At 46.4% G+C, this 25099-nt stretch overlaps 1 protein-coding gene across 2 annotated transcripts in view; it reads right to left on the reverse strand.

Annotated features, from left to right (window-relative positions):
* Positions 1-8527: 8527 nt before the first annotated feature.
* The window catches only part of LOC138663715 (uncharacterized), a 60221-nt gene continuing 43649 nt past the window's right edge, over positions 8528-25099 (reverse strand). The window contains exons 1-8 of one of the 2 annotated variants that reach the window (XR_011318228.1): positions 12040-12284; positions 11701-11787; positions 11472-11618; positions 11315-11395; positions 10862-11106; positions 10515-10722; positions 10158-10285; positions 8528-10039 (exon numbers count right to left, since the gene is read on the reverse strand). Coding sequence is in view for 1 of the 2 variants with exons in the window: in XM_069750029.1 (XP_069606130.1) it covers positions 10010-10039; positions 10158-10937 (810 nt within the window). In the remaining variant the exon portion in view is untranslated. Of the gene's footprint in view, positions 10040-10157; positions 11107-11314; positions 11396-11471; positions 11619-11700; positions 11788-12039; positions 12285-24632; positions 25053-25099 lie in introns of those variants that run through there. The other variant, XM_069750029.1, reaches the window with a different exon arrangement.

Raw genomic sequence — 25099 nt, forward strand, 5'->3', positions numbered from 1 at the left:
GCCGTCTGTCCTCCAGCGCTGTGCTCTGCACTCCTCCTGTACTGTCTGTGTGAGCACAGCGGCCGGAAAGCAGAGCGGTGACGTCACCGCTCTGCTTTCCGGCTGACCGACGCTCACAGCCAGAGCAGGAAGAGAGCAGAGCACAGCGCTGGAGGACAAACGGCTGTAGGTAAGTATGTAGTGTTTGTTTTTTTTACTTTTAGGATGGTAACAAGGGTAAACATCGGGTTACTAAGCGCGGCCCTGCGATGTTTACCCTGGTTACCAGTGAAGACATCGCTGAATCGGTGTCACACACGCCGATTCAGCGATGTCTGCGGGGAGTCCAGCGATGAAATAAAGTTCTGGACTTTCTTCCCCGACCAGCGACAGCACAGCAGGGGCCTGATCGCTGCTGCCTGTCACACTGGACGATATCGCTAGCCAGGACGCTGCAACGTCACGGATCGCTAGCGATATCGTCTAGTGTGACGGTACCTTTATTCTTGGTTGTTCATTTTAGATAAAGTGGTTAACTCCTTAATCCCATATGACGTCCTATGTCGTCAAGGTGTCCTGTGACTAATTAATACCCATTGACGGGATAGTACGTTATAGCGATAGGTCTATATTGCATTCCAAAGTCAAATGCCGACTTCCTTCTATTACAAGCTCTGCCATGCACCCAAACAATGGTTTACCCACACAGATGCGTATTTTCAATCATATAAACCCCTCTAAATGACTTTAAATGAGATGCCTAAAAAATGGTGTTGTAAACCCTTATAGCTCCATAAACATTAAATAATGCGATGATTTTTTTTTTTTTTAACAATTTTTTTGTATTAAACGATTTACCAACAAAATATTACATAACAAAAAAAAATAATTTTTTTTTATCTCCTTCCACGGCCCAACAGGTGTCGCAGCGTGAGGCCCTGCTGCTCTACTTGAGCCTGGAGGAGCGCTGCTGTCTGCTGCAGGCTATCAATGAAATGGAAGAAGGCGGAGGGCACCACTAAGTATATAAGTATATTATTGAACCACAGAAGTACCACACAATCTTACAAGATATGTCCTACAAAGAAATATAAATGTGTAAAATATTTGTATATTAATTTAAGGTACTCTGTGACAATGTGTGATGATAACCACCACCATTGAAGGGTAAGAGCTACCAAACCACCATGAAAATGGACCTACCAGAGATAAACACCACAACAAGAATGTATCACTTAATCAACTTTTATTACATAATTCAAGTAACAATACTACAATCATTGGAAAGGTATCCAAATAAAACAAACAATCAGTACATACCACAGGACATATAAAAATATTATAATAACAGCAAATACCCAGAATATACAAGTTCGATCCCTATCACGGATGAAAAAATAAATATATAAATATATATTCTATTAACGGACACCAGGTTTAGAAAGATAATCTATTTCAAACAGCACATCTAGTCGTTAAAGGTATACAGCATTTACATAGCAAAATTCATATGTGTTGACTAAGTGTTAATAATTGATAAAAAAATATAAAGTGCTATGTGCCAGGACAATTTATGTATATAAATATATTTTGATAAGCATATGCAAATGCCAACCAATTCAACTAAAAAAGTGTTAAGTGCTATAAGAATATAGCCAGATGCTCAAAGCCACAACAAATGCCTGTAAAAACTGAGCCTAAGAACCAATAAGTGCTACGTGCTATGCTCAAAATCCAAATGAAGATGTGCAAACAGCAAAAAAAACTAACAATAAAAGGCCAATGTAATGTATTAAAAAACAACAACTGGAAAATGCTATGTGCCAAGACAATTATATAAATATATTATATAAGCATATGCAAATGCCGTCCAACTAAAAAAGTGCTAAGTGCTGTGTAAAAATATATAGCCAGATGCTCTTAGCCCCAGTAAATGGCTGTATAAAAAGAACTGAGCCTAAAACCAATAAGTGCTACGTGCTATGCTCCGGACACCCATATATCAGTGCCAGAGGGAAGATAGATGTAGGATACGCTGCCTCCACCTGCAGATGATCATGAAGTAGGGAAGTGTTGGAAACCATAAAGTGTCCGGAAGGGATCTATAGTAATGTAATGAGCGGTAAATACCTTGGGCAGCTGGGTCCTGTGGTTGCGCACACCCGACGCGCGTTTCGGACAAACTCCTTCGTCCTGACTAACTCCTGACGAAGGAGTTTGTCCGAAACGCGCGTCGGGTGTGCGCAACCACAGGACCCAGCTGCCCAAGGTATTTACCGCTCATTACATTAATATAGATCCCTTCCGGACACTTTATGGTTTCCAACACTTCCCTACTTCATGATCATCTGCAGGTGGAGGCAGCGTATCCTACATCTATCTTCCCTCTGGCACTGATATATGGGTGTCCGGAGCATAGCACGTAGCACTTATTGGTTTTAGGCTCAGTTCTTTTTATACAGCCATTTACTGGGGCTAAGAGCATCTGGCTATATATTTTTACACAGCACTTAGCACTTTTTTAGTTGGACGGCATTTGCATATGCTTATATAATATATTTATATAATTGTCTTGGCACATAGCATTTTCCAGTTGTTGTTTTTTAATACATTACATTGGCCTTTTATTGTTAGTTTTTTTTGCTGTTTGCACATCTTCATTTGGATTTTGAGCATAGCACGTAGCACTTATTGGTTCTTAGGCTCAGTTTTTACAGGCATTTGTTGTGGCTTTGAGCATCTGGCTATATTCTTATAGCACTTAACACTTTTTTAGTTGAATTGGTTGGCATTTGCATATGCTTATCAAAATATATTTATATACATAAATTGTCCTGGCACATAGCACTTTATATTTTTTTATCAATTATTAACACTTAGTCAACACATATGAATTTTGCTATGTAAATGCTGTATACCTTTAACGACTAGATGTGCTGTTTGAAATAGATTATCTTTCTAAACCTGGTGTCCGTTAATAGAATATATATTTATATATTTATTTTTTCATCCGTGATAGGGATCGAACTTGTATATTCTGGGTATTTGCTGTTATTATAATATTTTTATATGTCCTGTGGTATGTACTGATTGTTTGTTTTATTTGGATACCTTTCCAATGATTGTAGTATTGTTACTTGAATTATGTAATAAAAGTTGATTAAGTGATACATTCTTGTTGTGGTGTTTATCTCTGGTAGGTCCATTTTCATGGTGGTTTGGTAGCTCTTACCCTAAGTATATAAGTAAATATGCATTGGGGCTCACCATGGACTAGAAAAACTACAATAAGACCAAGGAAAAGAAAAGATCATGTCCACAAAAATGGGAGCACCTCAAACAAATATCAAAAAATACAAAGTTTTTATTGATCAGCATAACAATATATCACACAGAAAACAAGGCTTAAAAACATTTAAAAGTGCCAATTGTGACACCAAAAAACACAGCAGTCATATCCTAATATAGGGAAAATGACGACCCACAACCCAATCCCCTCCCAAAAGACAGAGATATATATATAAAAAGCGTAGTGACCTAAGATACGGTCATGTATTCATATACACTGTACAGAAAAACAATATATAACTCTCAACCTCAGCTGAAACAATACAATGCATACATACGCATAGATCTACTGATGTCACAGTACCATATAGCCCTAAAAAAATATTATGCTAACCGGCATGTAACAATCCATGCCTAGGCAGCTGTAGAAAAAAGGCTTGTTACACATAGGTAGAAAACATGCTGGACATGGTGATCACAAACATGTCAGAGTTGAACAAATACCTACGCCTAAAGAGATCCATATACGCATGAGAAACAGGATCATATGCAGGCTAGAGAGGGAGAGAAGTAAGAGAGAGGGAAAGGGGCTGTGGGGTGCAACCCACGCGTATCGCCGCAGCTGTGGCGGCTTCCTCAGGGAAAAGAATAGCATACTGTGTGAAATGTTAAACATAAATATATACTGAACCATAATGAAATGAACGATGTTCACCTGTTTGGAGGCGTCAGCGGAGGAGCACATGGAGCAAGATGGTCGCGGCCATAATGTTAATCCTGAATAGCGGCGTCTAGCTAATAAAGTTGTGTGATGGCCAAAACCGCACATGCGCACTAGGCGCAATAAACCTACACACACACACGCGCCTGTAACTAATCCCCAGCGACCTGATTACAATGCATGAGTGCGCCTGCGCGCTGAATAGAAGAAACAAGAGAGAGCGCACACCTATTACAGCGACGGTCCCAGAGAAACACGGCACCCATCTCAGCAGCCCAGCAGCACAATCGTCATGCTGGACAGCTGTGGTCTTAAATATAGCTGCATTTTAACCAAATCCAAATATGTACATAACGGAAAAAGGGAACAAGTAGATACAGCACATACAACACTCCACCAGTGCTAGCCCACCAATTACCACGGACAACCACACTCTTGTCCAAACTATCAGAAACCTTCTGACAAATGCTCATGGGATGAAAAAGGCGCAGCATGTTCATAAAGGATATAAACATTAATAAAACATGAATCCCACAGAAATCACATATATTCATCAATTAGAATATATGCATTGATAAACATGAATCCCACAGATATCACATATATTAATCAATTGGAGGTCAACTATAGCAATATAGATACACAAAGGGCTATACAGAACCATCTATACACAGAGTACGAGATGCAATGCAGTCATATGTATATGCAGAAGAAATTAGCAAAAACTATCTACATACAGAAAACAAAATACGAAATTGGGATAATCACATAGTCATGTGGCAACAGAGCAAATGACCCTAAAGAGCGTATGCCCATATATATATATTGATGGAGAACGCATAGAGGGCACACACATAGCCATAAGTATACGTTTATCCTCATGAATATGCGTGGCCTGAAAAATATGCTGTAGCCCCAAGACCAGCTCAAAAAATGACCCAAAAATAAATAAACAAATAAATTGGGGCCAAGAAGGCACACAAAAAGAAAAAGAACTATACACTAAATACTATAAGATACTGTGATATCCATAATGTATAATATATAATATTTGTATAGTGTATCAGAATCATATTAGACAGTTGCCCTGTAAAGACCGTATCAATGGTAAACCGGTAGTAGGGATAATAACAGAGAGACCCGAACGAGCCCCATAAATATGAGCACAGATGAAAAATGCAGGAGCCAAACCCCTGAAGGCGCCGGATGCCATCTGGTACTGTGATGTAAACTAAACCTACTAGACAGAAGCCAACCATGTTAAATGCGTAACTCGCAATGCAATGTGTTGTACTGTGCCAAATACCACACGCCAAGAGCCCCTAGGTCAAGTCCCACTCCAAATCATGTATTAGGCATAGAAGCCAGTGAATAAAAGCTCTTCATTTAGTCCATTTGGCAATGTAGTCTTCAGGTCATAGATCCAACGTGACTCTCGTCGTAGGAGTTCCTTGGTTCAGAGGCGTAGCTAGAGCTTTTGCCGCCCGGGGCTGATCCCGAGTTTGGCGCCCCCCCCCCATCCCCCCCTCCCCAGCTCAATACACACAAAGGTTACCAAAAATGGTTTTCCTGTTTTGTAGAACTTAAACTGGGCCTAATGGTGTCACCCCCACATGCCACACCTGTGACTTAATACCACCACACCATGACCAGGCCACATAGTGACCGAATAATACTACATACAAGGGACAAATACCACCGCACCATTTCCAGACCACATATTGCCACCACATAGTGACTGAATACTACAATACTGATCAGTAATAAAAAAAAACCCACAATACTATCACCATAAGTGCCAGTATTCACAGGAGATCTGTACTTAGTATGCAGTGTCTGTGTAGAGGTAATACAGAGATCACTGGTGACATTATACACAGGACCTCTATATAGTATACAGTGTATAGTGTCAGTGTATAGGTAACACTGACTCACCAGTGACGTCTCTAGGTGAAGTCCTTCATCTTTCATCCAGCACAGACCGCCATCATTCCTTCCAGCCAGGACTCGTTTCTGCAGGAAATAACACAGTTATCTCGAGCTCCGCTTGCAGAACACATTACTTAATTTTTCACAACTTCTACATTACACCACATGAAGAAAAAAAGGTGATATAGTGTCACTCTGCACAGTAACAGGACCGCCCCCCCATTTAAAACAGTATACTCAAAAAATAAAATAAATACATCACTGCAGTAATAATATCCCTTAATTATCCCCTATGGTAATAATATTCCCCACCCTGGCCCCGTTTATCTCATTCCTGGCTCCAGCCATATGTTGTCGTATCCTGCCCTCATGAGTATCCATTCTACCCCATATGATCTCCCCATCCTGCCCCACCAGCCTCCATCGTATCCGTCCTGCCCCATGATTCAATCCTGCCCCGTGTCTCCAATCATGCCCCGTATCTACATTCTGCCCATGCCTCAAGTCCTGCCCCCAGTGTGTCCAGCATATTACCCCCATGTTGTCCAGCAATCTGCCCCAGTGTGTCCAGCATATTACCCCCATGTTGTCCAGCAATCTGCCCCAGTGTGTCCAGCATATTACCCCCAGTGTGTCCAGCAATCTGCCCCAGTATGTCCAGCATATTACCCCCAGTGTGTCCAGCAATCTGCCCTCAGTGTGTCCAGCAATCTGCCCCAGTGTCCAGCCTTTCCCCAGTGTGTCCAGCAGTCTGCCCCAGTGTGTCCAGCATATTACCCCCAGTGTCCAGCATTGCCCCAGTGTGTCCAGTATATTACCCCCAGTGTGTCCAGCAATCTGCCCCAGTGTCCAGCATTGCCCCAGTGTGTCCAGAAGTCTGCCCCAGGGTCTCTAGCATTGCCTCAATGTGTCCAGAAATCTGCCCCAGGGTCTCCAGTATTGCCCCAGTGTGTCCAGCAATCTGCCCCAGGGTCTCCAGTATTGCCCCAGTGTGTCCAGCAATCTGCCCCATGGTCTCCTGTATTGCCCCAGTGTGTCCAGCATTCTGCCCCATGGTCTCCAGTATTGCCCCGGTGTGTCCAGCAATCTGCCCCATGGTCTCCAGTATTGCCCCAGTATGTCCAGAAATCTGCCCCAGGGTCTCCAGTATTGCCCCAGTGTGTCCAGCAATCTGCCCCAGGGTCTCCAGTATTGCCCCAGTGTTACCAGCAATCTGCCCCATGGTCTCCTGTATTGCCCCAGTGTGTCCAGCATTCTGCCCCATGGTCTCCAGTATTGCCCCGGTGTGTCTAGCAATCTGCCCCATGGTCTCCAGTATTGCCCCAGTATGTCCAGAAGTCTGCCCCAGGGTCTCCAGCATTGCCTCAATGTGTCCTGAAATCTGCCCCATGGTCTCCAGTATTCAGTGTGTCCAGCATTCTGCCCCATAGTCTCCTGTACTGCCCCAGTGTGTCCAGCATTCTGCCCCATGGTCTCCAGTATTGCCCCAGTGTGTCCAGCAATCTGCCCCATGGTCTCCTGTATTGCCCCAGTGTGTCCAGCATTCTGCCCCATGGTCTCCAGTATTGCCCCGGTGTGTCCAGCAATGTGCCCCATGGTCTCCAGTATTGCCCCAGTATGTCCAGCATTCTGCCCCATGGTCTCCAGTATTGCCCCAGTGTGTCCAGCATTCTGCCCCATGGTCTCCAGTATTGCCCCAGTGTGTCCAGCATTCTGCCCCATGGTCTCCAGTATTGCCCCAGTGTGACCAGCAATCTGCCCCATAGTCTCCTGTATTGCCCCAGTGTGTCCAGCAATCTGCCCCATGGTCTCCTGTATTGCCCCAGTGTGTCCAGCAATCTGCCCCATAGTCTCCTGTATTGCCCCAGTGTGTCCAGCATTCTGCCCCATGGTCTCCAGTATTGCCCCAGTGTGACCAGCAATCTGCCCCATAGTCTCCTGTATTGCCCCAGTGTGTCCAGCAATCTGCCCCATGGTCTCCTGTATTGCCCCAGTGTGTCCAGCAATCTGCCCCATGGTCTCCTGTATTGCCCCAGTGTGTCCAGCAATCTGCCCCATGGTCTCATGTATTGCCCCAGTGTGTCCAGCAATCTGCCCCATGGTCTCCTGTATTGCCCCAGTGTGTCCAGCATTCTGCCCCATAGTCTCCTGTACTGCCCCAGTGTGTCCAGCATTCTGCCCCATGGTCTCCAGTACTGCCCCAGTGTGTCCAGCAATCTGCCCCATGGTCTCCAGTATTGCCCCAGTGTGTCCAGCATTGCCCCAGCCCCAGACAGTCAGACATAAAGAAAAAAAAAAAAAAAAGTAAAATCCTCACCTCTCCCGTTCCCAGCGCAGGTCCGGTGCAGTCAGCGTCTCTCCGGCTCTGCGATGCTCAGGACAGAGAGGCAGAGCGGCGCGCACAGTAGTGACGTCATCGCGCCCTCTGCTCTGAGACGTCGCAGAGTCAGAGGACGCTGCAGCTGCCGGCGCCGCAGGAACCAGGAGAGGTGAGTATAGAGCGGGGGGCGGGGGCGGGACCCGGGGGTGGGGGGAGCTGGCCCTGGTCGTGGCGGCGGACGGCGCCGCCCGAAGATTTAAAGGGGCATCTTTTTTTTTTTTTTTTTTTTTCATCTTCTTCTCCTGCAGCGCCGGCCGCCCCCAGCATTGTGCCGCCCGGGGCGGACCGCCCCCCCCGCTCCCCCCTTCCTACGCCACTGCCTTGGTTAAGACCCCCCACGGATGTTGCCCAGAACTTGGTCCACAACCATAATCCGCATGCCCTGATGCCTGCTGTTGTGGAATTCCATATAATGGGATGCAACAGAAGAAATAGTCTTGGCTTTTGCAATGTCCGCCTTAGCATTTACAATATTTGACACGTGTTGTTTAACTCTCCGTCTCACTTCTTGGGATGTCTGTCCAACATATAACTTCAGACATGAACAGATCAGCACGTAAACCAAATTCCTTGACCTGCAGTTGGAGTAACTCCTCGCTTTCAATTCTCCTGGAAAAATCGGCAGGGTTAGAGAATCAGTGGCAACCATGTAAGGACAAACATTGCAATTACCGCATGGGAAAGTTCCCTTTATCCTGTTTCCTGATTCCAATCTCACAGTTGGCCTTTTGAAATGGCTGGTAGTAAGAACATCTTTAAAATTTCTGGCCCTCCTAGCAATAATCCTCGGTCTATCTGACAGGAAAGGCCTCAATTTCTTCTCATTCAACAATATTCCCCAATGATTGCCCAGAATATTGTAGACATCCTGCCACTGATTGTTATATGCCATAATTAGATTAATCGTTGGCATATCTTTAGGAGCTTTTGGCTCCAATAGACTCAGTCTATTGCTCTTCCGTGAATGCTCAAAGGCACGTGCTATGGTCTTACGCGGGTACCCTCTCTTTGACAAACGAGTGCTAAGATCATGTGCCCTCTCCCGAAAATCCAAATCTGAGCTACAATTACGCCTTACCCTCAAAAATTGGCCCTTCGGGAGATTATTCCGTAAGTGCTGAGGGTGAAAGCTTGAATAATGAAGGACGTTGTTTGTAGCTGTGGTCTTACGAAAAATCTTGGTTCGAATCTGATTGCCAACCTTCATCACCTTCAGGTCCAAAAAATCTACTGATGTCATAGATAAGGAAGCTGTTAAGGAGATATTAAGCCCATTACTGTTTAGTGTGGTGATAAAATTCCTGCAGTCAACTTCAGAACCCGTCCAAAAGAACAACAAGTCGTCAATATATCGAAACCAACGAAGAACGTTGATTTTGAAATCCTGCAGAGGGCGCACCTGTGTTTCCTCCCACCAACCCATAAAAAGGTTTGCCAACCTTTTTATGGGTTGGTGCACAGCGGGCACCCATGGCTGTGCCAACAATGTTTATAAAACACTCTGTCAAATACGAAGTAGCTGTTAGATAAAACAAACGATAGGAGATCCAAGATGAAAGATTGGTGTCTGCGGTCACCTGTGATTTGTTGGTTCAAAAAGAATGAGACCGCCTCGATACCCAACGTATGTCCAATGCAGGTGTACAGTGATGCAACATCCATCGTGACAAGGATGGTATTCTCTGGAACCGTCAGATCTTGCAGCTGTCGAATCAGATGAGAGGTATCCTGGATATAAGAACCTAAACGAATGACAAGCGGTTGCAAAAAATGATCCAGATAGATACAAGGCCTCTCATACAAACCGCCAATACCCGCCACAATTGGCCTACCAGGTGGTTCCTGCATCAATTTATGTACCTTCGGAAGAAGATATAGAGTGGGGACGACCGGAGACACTGTGGTCAGGAATTTAAGTTCTTTGTTGTCCAAGATATTGTTGTGCTTAGCAGAAGTGAGAAGACGATCCAGCTTCCTCTTGAAAATACCTGTGGGATCAGAGGGCAAGACTTGGTAGCAATTGGCATCACTCAGTTGACGCCGAGCTTCTTTAAGATACATATCGATAGGCCAAAGGACAATATTCCCGCCCTTATCAGCCTCCTTTATAAAAAAGGATGTATTTTCTTTAAGTCTAGTCAAAATCTGCCTTTCTCTGGTACCCAAGTTTTCACCTTGATGTTTATTGAGCTGGAGTCTAGCCACATCCTGACTTACCATGTCATAAAAAATTTGAATAGTTGGAGATACTGCAAAAGATGGCGTGATCTGTGAGGGTAAATGCCAAGACTTCTGACCATCCCAGGCAGCAGAGCACTCATTTTCCTCCAAGAGTTGTAAAAGGTCACTGAAAACCTGTCTCTCGTCCTGCGGCAGAGAATCCACAATAGAAGGCTGGTGATACATGAGTTTGAATACCAATTTTCTGCAAAATAAATACACATCCTTAATAAGGGTGAATTTATCCAGCCTATTCATGGGGGGAAAAGACAAATCTAATGCCAATACACGCCTTTCTTCATCTGTCAAGACATATTCCGATAGATTTAGGATTTGCAAATTACCTGCATCATTGATGTCCATCCCTAAAGCTACTTCCTCCTGTCGTGCCTCAGTGATCTCTTGTAGGTCGGTGACCATGCTTGATACCTCCTTCCCTTTTTCTTTGGATTTGGTTTGGAAATGGTGCTCCCATTTTTGTGGACATGATCTTTTCTTTTCCTTGGTCTTATCGCTGTCTGCTCCAGGAGCGCTGCTGTCCGCTCCAGGTGCAGTTGTCTTGCCAGGAGCTCTCTCACGGTGGGCGGTTCTGTGGATAGAAGAGGTTGGAGAACAGACGGTGATTCCGCTGAAAATACATCTCGACCTCTGGGGCAGGACCAAATTTAGTGTGTTGTAAATTTCAATTTGGTCCGGGCCCACAGGGCGATGTTTTTTTTTTTTTTAAATTTTAAAGTTTTAGTTGTTGTCAATTGTGACATCCCGCCGATAACCACTCGTATTGTCTTGATACTTACGGAGAAGGGACGCCGGTTCTTCATTGCCAGAACCAGAGCTGCTTATTTGCCATCCCATAGATCTGGCCACTGCTGCAGCAGCTAAAAGGAAATAATAACAGATCTGGTTAACTATGGAACATGCCGTTGGGAAGCGCTCGCTGTTTTGGTCACTTACGTATGGTCGCTTCTGGGGAGAAGGCCGCCGACCCGGGGGAGGAAGATGAGTGGCGGAAGGGAGGTGTTGAGGGTGGTGTAGGGGTGCGAGGGCGCCTGGTCGCAACAGATGGCGGAGGTGTGGTAGGCCGCCTGGTCATTACTGTGCCTGTAATGTATTCAAATATTTCCGCTACCCTCTTATGTCCCGTATGCAGTTGAAAAACTGTAATCAATGATTGTTAACTTACGTGACGTCACGGACTGTGGGCTCCCGCTGGTGGTGGATGCTGTGGTGCTGCTGGCAATGGCAGGTACCTGTTGCCGGCGCTGTCTCTCTACACATAAAGTAAAGAAACGCAATGTTTAAAAACACATGTAGAGTGCTGCAGGTCAAAGCTAACAATATACTGAAACTGAAAATAGAGATCACACTTCACAGGGGTGCGAGGGCGCCTGGCCGCAACAGATGGTGGAGGTGTGGTAGGCCGCCTGGTCATTACTGCGCCTGTAATGTCTTCAAATATTTCCGCTACCCTCTTATGTCCCGTATGCAGTTAAAAAACTGCAATCAATGATTGTTAACTCACGTGATGTCCCGGGCTGTGGGCTCCCGCCGGTGGTGGATGATGTGGTGCTGCTGGCAATGGCTGGTACCTGTTGCCGCCGCTGTCTCTCTACACATAAAGTAAAGAAACGCAATGTTTAAACACAAATGTAGAGTGCTGCAGATCAAAGCTAACAATATACTGAAACTGAAAATAGAGATCACACTTCACAGGGGTGCGATACTCTGACATGTCTGTGGGCTCTGGTGTTCAATGGTCTGCCTGTCTTGGGACACGTATTATTTCATCACTAGGCCAACCTCCTCCTATAATATTTTTGGTCAATCGAGAAACAAAAAATTACGGACATCTAAATAATTAAAAGATGGTGGTGGAGATTAGGGAACCCCTTACCTGACCATTTTTGTCACGGACAACGCATATTCCTCTCGGACAATAAGTCCATTTTACAAAAACGGGGCATGTTTATCAATGAATTTGAGGTCAAGTTGGCAACCATGAGTGTGAGCCTCCCTCCCAATCCCCCCCCCCTCCTGACAGCGTGCATCTCCCAATCCCCCCATACTACGGTAGTACTTGCCTTGCCTTGTCTCCGCACGCAACTCAGCAAAAATTTGTGGCGTTTTGTAGCGGAGGTCAGCCCACTTTTTCCGCAGCTGAAGCACACTGCGGCGGACGCCAATCCTCCACTTCATCATGCTGCTAATGCGGCCAAGCACCTCCCGCTTGTGGATGTTTGGGTGGGCAGGGCGACTCTCCAGACCCTCATAATCTAGGGCATCCATGTTGCTCACAAAAAAAAGGAGCTCTGTCTGCCCCAGAGGAGCAGAACGTAATCTCGCCGCCATTTTAGGTTGAATGACCCTGAACGGCAACGCCCAAAGGAGGAGCTTGACTCCGCCGTCCTGCCGCGCGATCCGCATCGCTATAGCGTTGCCGTTTATGGACAGGGTCACATTTGTGACGGCTGAGCGGTACGGAAGGAACGCACATAGTAAAAGCCGTTCGAAGGATGGTTATATAACGCCGGAGCGGCACGTAATGTACGCTCGTGGTCTATGACGGCGTGATGACGTTACAGCGTTCCTGCGTGCCTGCGCTAGCTTGTTTTGGTTCCCTGACATCCTGAAAATGGCTGCCAGTCGACGTGATCCTCCTATGGGCATCCCAGAGCTTAAGTTCCTGATTGGCACAATGGATCAAATGCAGTACGAAACCACAGGGCTGGTGCTGCACTGCAACCAGCACAAGGAGGAAGTCGTGCGTGTGGTGTCTGAGGGCCTCAGGAAGCAGTTTGGGATAACTCGAAGTAAGGCCCAGATTGTGAAAAAATGGGGCGATCTTAAGTCCAAAAGCCCAGCGCGCCTGCAGGAGCTTCGCCGCGAGATCCGCAGAGGTGAGTACGCAGGGACCCAAAAGTATGGCACGCCGAAGGGTTAATTGGGTGATTAATGGGAATGGGGGGTACGCTGCAGGTACTTTTATAGGGCTTTTTTATTTGCTGTGGCACAGCTATGGGGCAATAATGAACGGTGCAGAGCACTATGTGGCACAGCTATGGGGCAGTATGAACGGTGCAGAGCACTGTGGCACAGCTATGGCGCAGTATGAATGGTGCAGAGCACTATGTGGTACAGCTATGGGGCAGCATGAACGGTGCAGAGCACTATGTGGCACAGCTATGGCGCAGTATGAACGGTGCAGAGCACTCTGTGGCACAGCTATGGGGCAATAATGAACGGTGCAGAGCACTCTGTGGCACAGCTATGGGGCAATAATGAACGGTGCAGAGCACTATGTGGCACAGCTATGGGGCAGTATGAACGGTGCAGAGCACTCTGTGGCACAGCTATGGGGCAGTAAGAATGGTGCAGAGCACTATGTGGCACAGCTATGGGGCAGTATGAACGGTGCAGACCACTATGTGGCACAGCTATGGGGCAGTATGAACGGTGCAGAGCACTCTGTGGCACAGCTATGGCGCAGTCTGAACGGTGCAGAGCACTATGTGGCACAGCTATGGGGCAGCATGAACGGTGCAGAGCACTATGTGGCACAGCTATGGGGCAGTATGAACGGTGCAGAGCACTATGTGGCACAGCTATGGCGCAGTATGAACGGTGCAGAGCACTCTGTGGCACAGCTATGGGGCAATAATGAACGGTGCAGAGCACTATGTGGCACAGCTATGGGGCAGTATGAACGGTGCAGAGCACTCTGTGGCACAGCTATGGGGCAGTAAGAATGGTGCAGAGCACTATGTGGCACAGCTATGGCGCAGTATGAACGGTGCAGAGCACTCTGTGGCACAGCTATGGGGCAATAATGAACGGTGCAGAGCTGTTGTGAATTCTGTTGCTGAATTCACTCCTGTGGTCACAAGTGGTACTGCAGCTTCTGGGCTTCCTCCCTCAGGTGTTCTGGTGAGCTCGTTGGCTGCCTTGTTATTTAACTCCACCTGATTTTGTCTTCCTTGCTCCTTGTCAATATTCCAGTGTTGGATCTGAGCTTCTGGATCTTTCCTGTGGCCTGCTGCTCTGCTTAGATAAGTGCTTCTTTGCTTTTGTTGCTGTTTTTTCTGTCCGCTTGTCTATTCGTTTTTGCTGGAAGCTCTGAGACGCAAAGGGTGTACCGCCGTGCCGTTAGTTCGGCACGGTGGGTCTTTTTGCCCCCTTTGCGTGGTTTTTTGCTTTAGGGTTTTTTGTAGACTGCAAAGTTCTCTTTGCTATCCTCGCTCTATCTAGAATATCGGGCCTCACTTTGCTGAATCTATTTCATCCCTACGTTTTGTTTTTTCATCTTGCTAACAGTCATTATATGTGGGGGGCTGCCTTTTCCTTTGGGGTATTTCTCTGAGGCAAGTCAGGCTTGTATTTCTATCTTCAGGCTAGTCAGTTCCTCAGGCTGTGCCGAGTTGCATAGGTAGTGTCAGGCGCAATCCACAGCTGCCTTTAGTTGTGTTTAGGATAGGTTCAGGTATTGCGGTCTACAGAGATTCCACGTCTCAGAGCTCGTTCTATTGTTTTGGGGTTTTTGTCAGATCACTGTATGTGCTCTGATTACTGGCACACTGTGTTACTGGATTGCCTTCATAACACAGAGCACTATGTGGCTCAGCTATGGGGCAGTATAAACGGTGCAGAGCACTCTGTGGCACAGCTATGGGGCAGTAAGAACGGTGCAGAGCACTATGTGGCACAGCTATGGCGCAGTATGAACGGTGCAGAGCACTCTGTGGCACAGCTATGGGGCAATAATGAACGGTGCAGAGCACTCTGTGGCACAGCTATGGGGCAGTAAGAACGGTGCAGAGCACTATGTGGCACAGCTATGGGGCAGCATGAACGGTGCAGAGCACTATGTGGCACAGCTATGGGGCAGTATGAACGTTGCAGAGCACTATGTGGCACAGCTATGGGGAAGCATGAACGGTGCAGAGCACTATGTGGCACAGCTATGGGGCAGTATGAACGGTGCAGAGCACTATGTGGCACAGCTATGGCGCAGTATGAACGGTGCAGAGCACTCGGCATACGCTGAATGTTTTTTTTATTAACATTCAATGAGCATAAGACACAGCACCGCCGCCACGATAAATACCAGAATGCCTCAGAACGCAACTCTGCCAGAAGTTGTGGGTTTTTGTGATGGAGGTCAGCCCATTTTTTCCCCAGCTGCAACGCACTGCGGCCGGACGCCAAATCTCCACAACATCATGTGCCCAATGCGGCGTTGCACCTCCTGCTTGTGGAGGTTCCTGGGTGCAGGTCCAGTTTCCAGGCCCTCGTAGTCCGGGGCATCCATTTTGCTCACTAAATAGCGGAGCTCGGTCTGCCCCAGAGCAGCAGATCATTGTCTAGCCGCCATTTTTGCTGAAAATACACTAAGGCACTGCATAACAACGCCCCGGTACGACATCTTTGAGTTGTTTTTTGTTTCTTCTGTGTATACTATATGGCAATGCAGCAAATGCTTATGTATGTAGTAAGTAGAAAGATGTATAAAACATCTCTGGCAGCCATCTTGTGCATCTTGCAAGCCGATGCACAAAATGGAGGCACTTCGGGATGCGTTTTGCAAACTCTTTTGCTATGGCTGCCATTTTGTGCGCACACTATATGAAAAGGTAAACCTACTCTTTTGTGTCTGCCTTGGCTTGGCCGTCCGGTGCCAGCTCCACTAGTTAATTAATACAGCACGCAACATTACGGTTAAATATACCTTTTTTTCCCGCCCACGAGGCATCCCACAGTGCCTCAGATCCAGAATTGCCCTCCGTGTCAAAGCCTCAAAATCCTAGTAGTTTCCCACAATAATGTGATTTGGATTTGGTTTCAGGTCCCCTCTAACCCCCCCGCAGTCACTGTTGCCATATATGCTGACAGAACTTTTTTTTTTCCTTCACAGAGGCAAAGACACAGCACCGCCGCCGCCGACACCACGAGGCATCCCACACTGCCTCAGGACCCGAAGTGCCCTCCGTGTCAATGCCTCAACATCCTAGTAGGTTCCCACAATAATGTGATTTGGATTTGGTTGCAGGTCCCCTCTTTCCCCCCCCCCGCAGTCACTGTTGCCATTTATGCTGACAGAACTTTTTTTTTTCCTTCACAGAGGCAAAGACACAGCGCCGCCGCCGACAGCACGAGGCATTCAACACTGACTCAGAACCCGAAGTGCCCTCCGTGTCAATGCCTCAACATCCTAGTAGGTTCACACAATAATGTGATTTGGATTTGGTTGCAGGTCCCCTCTACCCCCCCCCCCCCCCCGCAGTCAGTGTTGCCATATATGCTGACAGACCTTTTTTTTTTTCCTTCACAGAGGCAAAGACACAGCGCCGCCACCACGACGCATCCCACACCGCCTCTGATCTAGCTGTGCCCTCCGGGTCAACGCCTCCACATTCTAGTAGGTTTCCACAATAATGTGACTGCGATTTGGTTGCAGGTATGCCCCCCCCCGCAGCCACTGTTGCCATGTATGCTGACAGCCCCTTTTTTTTTCATTCAAAGAGGCAAAGACACAGCGCCGCCACCATGAGGCATCCCAGTCCGCGCAGTACTGGCCCCCTGATTCACTTCCGGGCTTCTCTCCTTCGGAGAATATGTCCCCAGACGAGGTCTTGCCACGTAAGTTTTTCAAACACGCTTAAGATTGTCACTCACTGCCTCTCTCTATGTAACCCTGGACAGCAAGGGCAGTTTCAGAGCCTTCCGCCGCCTCAGATGTTTCATTCATCCTAAATGCTATTATGGGGATGTGATCACAGCCCACTATCGGGAGACTAATGTGTTATTAATGTTATGTTTTTTGACCCACAGCTGCCGGCAGTGTGAACAAGGAGGATCTAGAAGCCGGAATTGAAAGGCTGATAGACACTATGGCGCGGATTCAGGAGCAGCAGAATGTGGCAATGGGGGAGCTGCAGAAGCTTCGGGACATGTGCCAACAGTTGGAGGCGGGGCCAAAATAAAAACCAAGTGTCTGCTTGTACAGTTTTGGTTGTTAATTAAAAAATATACATATATACATATATATATATATATATATATATATATATATATATATACACACTTTTATCCCATTCTCTATTTTTTGTTTTGTTAAAAGTACATTTCTTTGTAATGTTCATTTCTGCCATCATACTGTGCTGTGGACCCATTTTGTCTCTGTGATTGAGACCCACCAATCAAGCTGTCGAGATTGAAGTTAAATAAAAAGTTTTTATTATAAACAAATTATTAACGAAATTACAATTTAAAAATCCTTAAGAAACCAAACTATCACAAATCGTGATACACCGAATCTTCATTGCGAACATGAAGGTGCCTGATGGGCGAAGCAATGTGAGACGGCATTGTCGGGTAGGAGTTTTGGGGTGACGGGCTAAAGTGGGACACGGGGAAATTGGGGCGTACTGGTGTTTGTGGCCAATATGGTGGACAATATGCGGACAATGGCGGCTGTTATGACCTGGTGGTCAGGACAATAATGGACCTGGTGGTTAAGAGCACACGGAATGACCTGATAGTTACTGATAATAAGGATGAGCTCTGGGACTTGGGAACTCTGCTGACCGCAATCCCTAAACCTATCCAACACACTAGAAATAGCCGTGGATTGCGCCTAACGCTCCCTATGCAACTCGGCACAGCCTAAGAAACTAGCTAGCCCTGAAGATAGAAAAATAAAGCCTACCTTGCCTCAGAGAAATTCCCCAAAGGAAAAGGCAGCCCCCCACATATAATGACTGTGAGTAAAGATGAAAATACAAACACAGAGATGAAATAGATTTAGCAAAGTGAGGCCCGACTTACTGAACAGACCGAGGATAGGAAAGGCTACTTTGCGGTCAGCACAAAAACCTACAAAAAAAAGACCACGCAGAGGGCGCAAAAAGACCCTCCGCACCGACTCACGGTGCGGAGGCGCTCCCTCTGCGTCCCAGAGCTTCCAGCAAGCAAGACAACAAATTAGCAAGCTGGACAGAAAAATAGCAAACCAAAGAAATACAAGCTGGAACTTAGCTTCTGATGGGAAGACAGGTCACAAGAACGATCCAGGAGTGAACAGACCAATACTGGAACATTGACAGGTGGCATGGAGCAAAGATCTAAGTGGAGTTAAATAGAGCAGCAGCTAACGAATTAACCTCGTCACCTGTGAAACTCAGAAACACCCACCAGAGGAAGTCCATGGACAGAACCAGCCGAAGTACCATTCATGACCACAGGAGGGAGCCCGACAACAGAATTCACAACAGTACCCCCCCCCCTTGAGGAGGGGTCACCGAACCCTCACCAGAGCCCCCAGGCCGACCAGGATGAGCCAAATGAAAGGCACGAACCAGATCGGCAGCATGAACATCAGAGGCAAAAACCCAGGAATTATCTTCCTGACCATAACCCTTCCACTTGACCAGGTACTGGAGTTTCCGTCTCGAAACACGAGAATCCAAAATCTTCTCCACCACATACTCCAATTCCCCCTCAACTAACACCGGGGCAGGAAGATCAACGGATGGAACCACAGGCACCACGTATCTCCGCAATAACGACCTATGGAACACATTATGGATGGCAAAAGAAGCAGGAAAGGCCAAACGAAATGACACACAATTGATAACCTCAGAAATCTTATACGGACCAATGAAACGAGGCTTAAACTTAGGAGAGGAAACCTTCATAGGAACATAACGAGACGACAACCAAACCAAATCCCCAACACGAAGTCGGGGACCCACACAGCGCCGGCGGTTAGCGAAACATTGAGCCTTCTCCTGGGACAATGTCAAATTGTCCACCACATGAGTCCAAATCTGCTGCAACCTATCCACCACAGTATCTACACCAGGACAGTCTGAAGACTCAACCTGCCCTGAAGAGAAACGAGGATGGAAACCAGAATTGCAGAAAAACGGCGAAACCAAAGTAGCCGAGCTGGCCCGATTATTAAGGGCGAACTCAGCCAACGGCAAAAAGGACACCCAATCATCCTGATCAGCAGAAACAAAGCATCTCAGATATGTTTCCAAAGTTTGATTAGTTCGTTCGGTTTGGCCATTTGTCTGAGGATGGAAAGCCGAGGAAAAAGACAAATCAATGCCCATCCTAGCACAAAAGGATCGCCAAAACCTTGAAACAAACTGGGAACCTCTGTCAGAAACGATGTTCTCCGGGATACCATGTAAACGAACCACATGCTGCAAAAATAATGGCACCAAATCAGAGGAGGAAGGCAATTTAGACAAAGGTACCAAATGGACCATCTTAGAAAAGCGATCACAAACCACCCAAATGACCGACATCTTTTGAGAGACGGGGAGATCCGAAATAAAATCCATAGAAATATGCGTCCAGGGCCTCTTCGGGACCGGCAAGGGCAAAAGCAACCCACTGGCACGAGAACAGCAGGGCTTAGCCCGAGCACAAGTCCCACAGGACTGCACAAAAGAACGCACATCCCGCGACAAAGACGGCCACCAGAAGGATCTAGCCACCAAATCTCTGGTACCAAAGATTCCAGGATGACCAGCCAACACTGAACAATGAATCTCAGAGATAACTCTACTAGTCCATCTATCAGGGACAAACAGTTTCTCCGCTGGGCAATGGTCAGGTCTATCAGCCTGAAATTTTTGCAGCACCTGCCGCAAATCAGGGGAGATGGCAGACAAAATTACCCCCTCTTTGAGAATACCCGCCGGCTCAGGAACACCCGGAGAGTCAGGCACAAAACTCCTTGACAGGGCATCAGCCTTCACATTCTTAGAGCCCGGAAGGTACGAAACCACAAAATCAAAACGGGAGAAAAATAATGACCAACGAGCCTGTCTCGGATTCAACCGTTTGGCAGACTCAAGATAAGTCAAATTCTTCTGATCTGTCAAGACCACCACGCGATGCTTGGCTCCTTCCAGCCAATGACGCCACTCCTCGAATGCCCACTTCATGGCCAACAATTCACGATTACCAACATCATAGTTACGCTCAGCAGGTGAAAACTTACTAGAAAAGAAATCACATGGCTTCATCACCGAGCCCTCAGAACTTCTTTGCGACAAAACAGCCCCTGCTCCAATCTCAGAAGCATCAACCTCAACCTGAAACGGGAGCGAAACATCTGGCTGGCACAACACAGGGGCAGAAGAAAAACGACGCTTCAACTCCTGAAAAGCCTCTACAGCCGCAGAAGACCAATTGACCACATCAGCACCCTTCTTGGTCAAATCAGTCAACGGTTTAGCAACAGTAGAAAAATTAGCGATGAAGCGCCGATAAAAATTAGCAAAGCCCAGGAACTTTTGCAGGCTCTTCACAGATGTCGGCTGAGTCCAATCGTAAATAGCCTGGACTTTAACAGGGTCCATCTCGATAGTAGAAGGGGAAAAAATGAACCCCAAAAATGAAACCTTCTGAACTCCAAAGAGACACTTTGACCCCTTCACAAACAAGGAATTCGCACGAAGGACCTGGAACACCATTCTGACCTGCTTCACATGAGACTCCCAATCATCCGAAAAGACCAAAATATCATCCAAATACACAATCAGGAATTTATCCAGGTACTCTCGGAAGATGTCATGCATAAAGGACTGAAATACTGATGAAGCATTGGAAAGCCCGAATGGCATAACCAGGTACTCAAAATGGCCCTCGGGCGTATTAAATGCCGTCTTCCATTCATCACCCTGTTTAATACGCACAAGATTATACGCACCACGAAGATCTATCTTGGTGAACCAACTATCCCCCTTAATCCGAGCAAATAAATCAGACAGCAACGGCAAAGGATACTGAAATTTGACTGTAATTTTATTAAGAAGGCGGTAATCAATAGAAGGTCTCAAAGAACCATCCTTCTTTGCCACAAAAAAGAACCCTGCTCCTAACGGTGATGACGACGGGGGAATATGGCCTTTCTCCAAGGATTCCTTTATATAACTCCGCATAGCGGCGTGTTCTGGCACAGATAAATTGAACAATCGGCCCTTAGGAAACTTACTACCAGGAATCAAATTAATTGCACAATCGCAATCCCTATGAGGTGGTAGGGCACTGGCTTTGGGCTCATCAAATACATCCCGATAATCCGACAAAAACTCTGGAACTTCAGAAGGAGTGGAAGACGAAATAGACAAAAATGGAACATCACCATGTACCCCCTGGCAACCCCAGCTGGACACAGACATAGATTTCCAGTCCAATACTGGATTATGAACCTGTAGCCATGGCAACCCCAAAACGACCACATCATGCAGATTATGCAACACCAGAAAGCGGATATCCTCCTGATGTGCAGGAGCCATGCACATGGTCAATTGGGTCCAATACTGAGGCTTATTCTTGGCCAAAGGCGTAGCATCAATTCCTCTCAATGGAATAGGATACTGCAAGGGCTCCAAGAGAAAACCACAGCGCCTAGCAAACTCCAAGTCCATCAAATTCAGGGCAGCGCCTGAATCCACAAATGCCATAACAGAATAGGATGACAAAGAGCAAATCAGAGTAACAGACAATAGAAATTTAGACTGAACCGTACCAATGGTGGCAGACCTAGCGAACCGCTTAGTGCGCTTAGGACAATTGGAGATAGCATGAGTGGAATCACCACAGTAAAAACATAGCCCATTCCGACGTCTGTGTTCTTGCCGTTCAGCTCTGGTCAAAGTCCTATCACATTGCATAGGCTCAGGCCCATGCTCAGATAGTACCGCCAAATGGTGCACAGCTTTACGCTCACGCAAGCGTCGATCGATCTGAATGGCCAAGGACATAGACTCATTCAGACCAGCAGGCATGGGAAACCCCACCATGACATCCTTAAGGGCTTCAGAGAGACCCTTTCTGAAGATTGCTGCCAGGGCACATTCATTCCACTGAGTGAGCACAGACCACTTTCTAAACTTCTGACAATATATCTCCGCTTCATCCTGACCCTGACACAGAGCCAGCAAGATATTCTCTGCCTGATCCACTGAATTAGGTTCGTCATAAAGCAATCCAAGCGCCAGGAAAAACGCATCAACATCACGCAATGCCGGATCTCCTGGCGAAAGGGAAAATGCCCAGTCTTGAGGGTCACCACGTAACAAAGAAATAATGATCTTTACTTGTTGAACAGGGTCACCTGAGGAGCGAGGTTTCAAGGCAAGAAACAATTTACAATTATTTTTGAAATTCAAGAACTTAGATCTATCACCAAAAAACAAATCAGGAATTGGTATCCTAGGCTCTGACATCGGATTCTGAACCACAAAATCTTGAATGTTTTGTATCCTTGTAGTGAGATTATCCATCCAAGAGGACAGACCTTGCATGTCCATGTTTACACCAGTGTCCTGAACCACCCAGAGGTAAAGGGGAAAATAGAGACAAAACACACTGCAAAGAAAAAAAAAATGGTCTCAGAACTTCTCTTATCCCTCTATTGAGATGCATTAGTACTTTGGGCCACCTGTACTGTTATGACCTGGTGGTCAGGACAATAATGGACCTGGTGGTTAAGAGCACACGGAATGACCTGATAGTTACTGATAATAAAGGACGAGCTCTGGGACATGGGAACTCTGCTGACCGCAATCCCTAAACCTATCCAACACACTAGAAATAGCCGTGGATTGCGCCTAACGCTCCCTATGCAACTCGGCACAGCCTAAGAAACTAGCTAGCCCTGAAGATAGAAAAATAAAGCCTACCTTGCCTCAGAGAAATTCCCCAAAGGAAAAGGCAGCCCCCCACATATAATGACTGTGAGTAAAGATGAAAATACAAACACAGAGATGAAATAGATTTAGCAAAGTGAGGCCCAACTTACTGAACAGACCGAGGATAGGAAAGGTTACTTTGCGGTCAGCACATAAACCTACAAAAAGACCATGCAGAGGGCACAAAAAGACTCTCCGCACCGACTCACGGTGCGGAGGCGCTCCCTCTGCGTCCCAGAGCTTCCAGCAAGCAAGACAACAAATTAAATAGCAAGCTGGACAGAAAAATAGCAAACCAAAGAAATACAAGCTGGAACTTAGCTTCTGATGGGAAGACAGGTCACAAGAACGATCCAGGAGTGAACAGACCAATACTGGAACATTGACAGGTGGCATGGAGCAAAGATCTAAGTGGAGTTAAATAGAGCAGCAGCTAACGAATTAACCTCGTCACCTGTGACACTCAGAAACACCCACCAGAGGAAGTCCATGGACAGAACCAGCCGAAGTACCATTCATGACCACAGGAGGGAGCCCGACAACAGAATTCACAACAGGCCGCTCGATTGGCCGGGAACAAACCAACCGTGTGTGTTCATCCAAAGTGCCATCCAAACCCTTATTAACAGCCTCAAAAATAAGACGCTCCGTTAGAGTTCGCTGCCTCTCTTCCATTTTAGAAAGTTTATCGACGATGTAGTGTCCAAAACCCTCCAACGCAGGGCTGGCATTGTTCGTCAACGCCTTTTTGGCCAGGGTCAACAGTTCATGGGAGACGTCTGAGGTGGCTTTACGCTTACTTGAACCCTGCCTCCATTGACTCCGTGCAGGTGCAGCCTCCACTATTTGACTCGTGGAGCAGTCCTGTGCACTGTCCTGTGCACTGTCCTGTCCACTGTCCTGTCCACTGTCCTGTCCACTGTCCTGTCCACTGTCCTGTCCACTGTCCTGTCCACTGCCCTCCTAGGGTGAAAATAAAAAAGGAAGTTATTAAAAAAAAAAGAAAACGATGTACACCACCCTAACCGCATTAAAAATATATATTCGTATACATGCGAAAAAGTTGCTATATATTATTTTATTAGTAATATTTATCATTCAACATTTATTTATAACTTTGCACTCCACTGTTCAGACTAGTAGGGCAACCTGATTACCAATTTTGGGTCGGAATAGTTACAGCAAGAATACTTATCTCTAGCTGAAACCGATACTATTATCAATAAGTTTAGATGGTATGGGTTATGAAGGTCGCCATGTAATACTTTTCTGCGACAGGGTTATTATCTGTACAGAAAAATGTTAAAACTTCTAATTGATGGTATAATCAGATGGAGAAAATGCTGAAAAATTATATCTAATTATAGGCCACATTGGTGAACCAGTGGTGCAAAGAGGTACTTACTTGTTGCCCTTGTGAGTCCAGCTCGACGTGGTTCTGAGATACTGTAGGTTCCACAGGTGCCAACGAGCGCAAACACGTTGATGACCGTGGCACCTCTTGGTCCCGAAGAAAATTAAGATAATCAAAATACCAGAGCTACGGCACGTACACCTCTTCTGTTGAAGTCCCGGACTTGGAAGTGTGCAGGTCCTTATTGAGCTCCTTCCTCCACACCGTGCGCAGCGCCTGAATTTTCTTCTTAACTACTGCTTCGGTGGCTTGCTCTTCAGGTGCATGGAGATAGAATTTTACAATCAGCTTCGAATATCCGGCATTACGCTTTTCCCTGTTTGAATACTCTGGCGATTTTATCTTCCAAAGGCATGGAAAAGACTGGTAAACCTCAAGGAACTCGCGGATAAAGTCAATACGATTTGACATCTGTAAAAATAAAAAAATAAAAAGTTAGGCGCTTGACAAATAGTACA

The sequence above is a fragment of the Ranitomeya imitator genome, chromosome 2 (assembly GCF_032444005.1).
Source record: "Ranitomeya imitator isolate aRanImi1 chromosome 2, aRanImi1.pri, whole genome shotgun sequence".
Lineage (NCBI taxonomy): Eukaryota > Metazoa > Chordata > Amphibia > Anura > Dendrobatidae > Ranitomeya > Ranitomeya imitator.